The sequence below is a fragment of the Myotis lucifugus genome, unplaced genomic scaffold, assembly GCF_000147115.1.
Source record: "Myotis lucifugus unplaced genomic scaffold, Myoluc2.0 scaffold_558, whole genome shotgun sequence".
Taxonomy (NCBI): domain Eukaryota; kingdom Metazoa; phylum Chordata; class Mammalia; order Chiroptera; family Vespertilionidae; genus Myotis; species Myotis lucifugus.
In genome coordinates this window covers 296,005-300,902 of record NW_005871606.1, presented here as the reverse complement: position 1 = coordinate 300,902, position 4,898 = coordinate 296,005, and the positions used below count along the sequence as shown (strand labels likewise).

The 4,898-nt window shown below is 42.7% G+C and overlaps 1 protein-coding gene across 1 annotated transcript in view; it reads left to right on the top strand.

Moving 5' to 3' along the window:
- The window catches only part of PROK2 (prokineticin 2), a 40,157-nt gene that overhangs the window by 14,543 nt on the left and 20,716 nt on the right, over window positions 1-4,898 (top strand). Inside the window, exon 2 of the mRNA XM_006104282.2 lies at window positions 3,560-3,685. Within this exon, the coding sequence (XP_006104344.1) occupies window positions 3,560-3,685 (126 nt within the window). The remainder of the gene's footprint in view (window positions 1-3,559; window positions 3,686-4,898) is intronic.

Below are 4,898 nucleotides of genomic sequence, written 5' to 3'. Positions count from 1 at the left end.
CAGCAGGGGCCCTGGGCGCCCCCCGCAAGAAAAATGGCCAAGTTCCGCCCCCGGGCCTTCGTCGCGCTTCCCCGCCTGCCTCGCCTGTCTCCCCGCACCCTCCTGGGTCTGGTCCTTCTCTGTCCCGCGGGAAGATGCTCTTCAGTCCCCTCAAGCTCTATCCCGGGACGTGCCGCCTGAACCTGAACCCCGAGGCCCTTGCTGAACTGCCGGGGCCTGGCGCATACCCCGCCCGGCCCCCTCCTCTGTAGCGGGGACTTGCTCCCCACGCGCCCCCCACAGAATCGCTTGGAAAGACCTTGGTCCCAGGCCATGTGTGCGCTCTGAAAAGCAATGTGGGTGCTTCTTTCCGGGTCCCAGGGTTCCCTGTTTGTTTTGGGGTGGGGGGTGGGGGTGTTTTTCCCCCCGCGTCTTGAGAGTCTCCCTGTGAAAGTTTCCCATTTCCAGCTCCCGGTGAAGCACCTCCGGCTCCTGCAAATGATGGAAAAGGGGGCCGTGTAGAGGCTTCAGCTTAGAGAGGAGTCTGCATCGGGAGGAGGCGCTAACTCACCCTTCTCCCGGCCCAGAGGTCTGTGTGGGTCTGAGGGTGAATTTCTAGTACAGAATCCACAGGTCCCGTCCACTTCACATCAACAATGCACACCCGCGGTCATGTCCTTACCCTTTCTTCCAAGTCTGAAATTACTTTACACCTCCATTAAATTGCTCCAAATATCCAAGTGCACGTTCTAGGATTTAAATAAAACTTCCATATTTGAAAGGATAATGAAATAACATTTAAATCGAAGGGAAATGTCATTGTCTTGAGAAAATAAAGCTCTGTTGTCTCCATGCTAATTAGCAGTCTCAGAGCACATTGTGAGCCCTGGGACCACAGCAGTATGTGGTTCCGCCCAGGAGATAGGCAACTGTAAGAGTTGTGATATTTATTAGAGTCATTTAGAGATTTTTACAAAATGTATTTGAATACCTTTGAAAGTAGCCAGCTGGTGTGGTTGAAAAATGTTTTTATAGGTCTTTCTAATACGTGAGAATTGAAACATGATTTCCCCCCTCTTCTCCCGCTGGCTCATTTAAAATTTCTGCTAATCCTCTGAGCCCAAAATTCTTTTGCAATATAAGTATCTTTTTGTTCCATTCACAGGACATCACAGTTTGACTAGATCTGCAATGGCTTAAGGCTGAAGGGCGTTAGGAAGCAGCTGTCTAATTAAAAATATATAACCCTATGCAATTCTTTGTAAATATTTCCAGGAACTGAAGCTTCTTGTTACAAAATGAAATCTTTATCACATTGGATGTTTATCTATAGAGAGATTTAGACGGGCTTGTTATATAGTATGTGTGCTGTTTGTTGTGATTTTAACTCTGTGTTACAAAAGGAGAATTCTTTTACGAGTCTCTAAAGCTGCACGGCAGTGAAGAAATGCAGTTATGTCTCCATGACAGGAACCATCTGGAGTCAAATGAAAAACTAAATAACTTATCTGGATATATTGTCCATAGGATATTAAACATCCAAGCGATGGGTTGAATTTTAAAAGATTTTGGCTGGATTTTGATTGTCTAATAGAGTTGGTGGGGCTTCAGAATGCGGGGTCTTGAGTATCTGTTGGAATAAAATATGGCCTGAAACCTCCACCTTAAACACTTACTGTTTGGGCGAATATGTGTAGTCATTTAAAGTCATTGAGCCCTGGCTGGTGTGGCTCAGTGGATAGAGCATCAGCCTGCAGACTGAAAGGTCCCGGGTTCGATTCCGGTCAAGGGCACATGCCTGGGTTGCAGGCTGGATCCCCAGCAGGGGGCGTGCAGGAGGCAGCCAATCAATGATTCTCTCTCATCATTGATGTTTCTCTCTCTCTCTCTCCCTCTCCTTTCGTCTCTGAAATCAATATATATATATATATATATATATATATATATATATATATATCATTGATTTGTTAAAACCACATTGGGAAACATCATGTACTGAACATTTCATTGATGGTTAAGAGAGCCACATAGGCATGATGCCTGGCATACAGATAAGAGCTGGAAGATGGAAATGTTTAAATATTTTCCGATAAATGTCCAAACACCCCAAGGTGGAAATTGTAGTTTTAGTCCAGATACTTGTTTTAAATAGGTTGAGAAAAAAGTGTTAGCGGGGGAAATAAATCAATTAAAAGTAATAAAGTGTGTCCATGTGTTTATATTTAAGAAGTTATGGCTTTCCCCAAAACTAGAATTTTGAAGGAATGCTTTAGTTGTTTCCAATAAATGTACATTTAAACTTGTGCCTAAATTATAAATTTTTTTATTTCTTACATATTTTATAAGACAGGATGTTTTTACCTTAATGTTGGCAAAATAGATTACTACACACCATTCAAACAAAGCATCCTATTTTTGGTTGATTCTAGGAAAGAACAATAGACCTTCGGATCGATTTTTAAGCATATAAATTTAGACTTCATTGTTTATTTCTATTTATCACAGTATGGAATTCCTTCATAGTTGATTCTTTTTTAAAAAAATATATTTTATTGATTTTTTACAGAGAGGAAGGGAGAGGGATAGAGAGTTAGATACATCGATGAGAGAGAAGCATCGGTCAACTGCCTCCTGCACACCCCCCTACTGGGGATGTGCCTGCAACCAAGGTACATGCCTTGTCTGGAATTGAACCTGGCACCCTTCAGTCCGCAGGCCGACGCTCTATCCACTGAGCCAAACCAGTGAGGGCCATAGTTGATTCTTTAATTGTGTGTATTTACAGTGTTTGTATTGGGAGCAGGTGCCTTGAGTCATCACTGTTAACAATTGCATTTTCTCATCTGATGGCTCTGATAGAAGCTCCATTGGTTTTGTAATGTGCATATGTGTATATCCTAAGCCAACAATTTTCTTTTTGCAGGTTACTCACTGGCGATAAAAGAGTAACATAAGGGAAAGCCTTGGTCTGCCCATTCTCACCCTATGAGATTTCTTTCTTTAAAGAGGAAATGGTGAAAATCAAGTCAGTGGTGTGAGAAACATCAAGTGTCATGAACCAAAATGCACATATTTAAAAAGGAAAATGAGTCTTTCTAAAATTTACATCAGTGCCTTGATGGGTCTGAAGCAGTTCATGCCAGACTTAGAGACCATTTAAATCCCTTTGGAAAAACTGGGCCCAATGTATTCAGTTAATAATCATACAGTCTCGTGATTTGACTTATGTAGTACTTAGTGGCTATGTGTGGTATAAGATTAATATAGACTCATTTTTTTCAAGTTCAAAGCAAATTCAATAAAGCACTAGAAAAAGATAACTGGTTTTTAAAAAATTGTGTTTAAGGTTTTCATAATGTGTGAGTCATTTTTAGGCCATTTTTTTAAAAACTAGGAAAATCTCTTCTGATTATATTTTATGGCAAACATGGACAAGTAAATGAAGATTGCAGTTTTTTATATATGGGATTATTATCGCAGAGCAGTTGGATATCTAAAGCGCTTTTTTATTGCTATTTTTAGATGCCCCCCCCCGAGTCTCCCCTGCTATCTCTATTTATGCTTGCTGGTGTCATTCCAGGCTTGCAACGACGACTTCCAGTGTGTTGGGAACACGTGCTGTGCTGTTAGCATCTGGATTCGGGGCCTAAGGCTTTGCACACCCATGGGCAGAGCAGGAGACAGCTGCCACCCACGGTCCCGTAAAGTGAGTATGTGTACTTGTATTCACAGTGGTTCTCTCCTGTTGCAGTGCCCTCACCTTGAGCAAGCCTGCGTGACATGCAGCCCAGGGCATGGAAGTTAGAGGAGATGACAGTGGAAACCACCTGCTCTGCCCGCTCCCCTTCCGTTGGAAAGAATTGTGTCCTCTAAGTCTAGCGATCAGTTTCCTGTCATAGTTCTCATGACATTAGAGATACTTCATAAAAATAATTTCAAACACATGAATTTGTTTAAAATCATTTAGGAATACACACACACACACACACACACACACACACGCACGCACACTGAGTGGCCAGATTATTATGACCACCTGACGTTTGTAGGCAAATTAGCTATAATTTCGCGCTGAAGTTGCTAGAGGGCCAGATCATTATAAATAGGGAAGCAGGTTGTTTACCATGACAGTAGAAGTGATGTTTTTCTGAAGATGTGGGTAAACAACGTGATTTAACAGCCTTTGAACGTGGGTTATATTTGAACATGAGTGGCCAGATTATTATGACCACCCCATCAGTATTTCGTTGGGCCACCTTTTGCCTTCAATACTGCATCGATTTTTCTTGGCATTGACTCCACGAGATGGTGAAAGGTGATGCGAGGAATCTGACACCATGCCTGATGAATAGCACTGTCCAGTTCTGTGAGATTTGATGGTTGTGGAACCAGCTGCCTGATGGCTCTTTTAACTTCGTCCCACAAATGCTCAATTGGATTGAGATCTGGTGATTGTGGGGCCACCTAAGCAAGGTAAAGTCTCCCTCATGTTCTTGAAACCACTCCTTCACAATATGAGCATGGTGGCATGGCGCATTGTCTTGTTGGAAGAAGCCATCTCCATTGGGATACGCCATCAACATGATAGGATGAACTTGATCAGCAACAATACTTAGGTATGTTGTGCTATTCAGACGTTGTTCCACACGAATTAAAGGGCCCAAATCATGCCAGGAAAACATGCCCCAAACCATAACACTGCCCCCACCAGCTTGAAGGGTTGTACTCATGCATGTGGGGTGCATGCTTTCATGCTGTTTCCGCCAAATTCTCACTCTGCCATCTGCATGATGCAACTGGAAACGTGATTCATTGGACCACATGACTTTTTTCCAATGCTCTACTGTCCAATCCTTGTGTTCCTGTGCAAATTGGAGACGTTTATCTTGGTAACTTCAGACAGCAAAGGTGTTCGAACA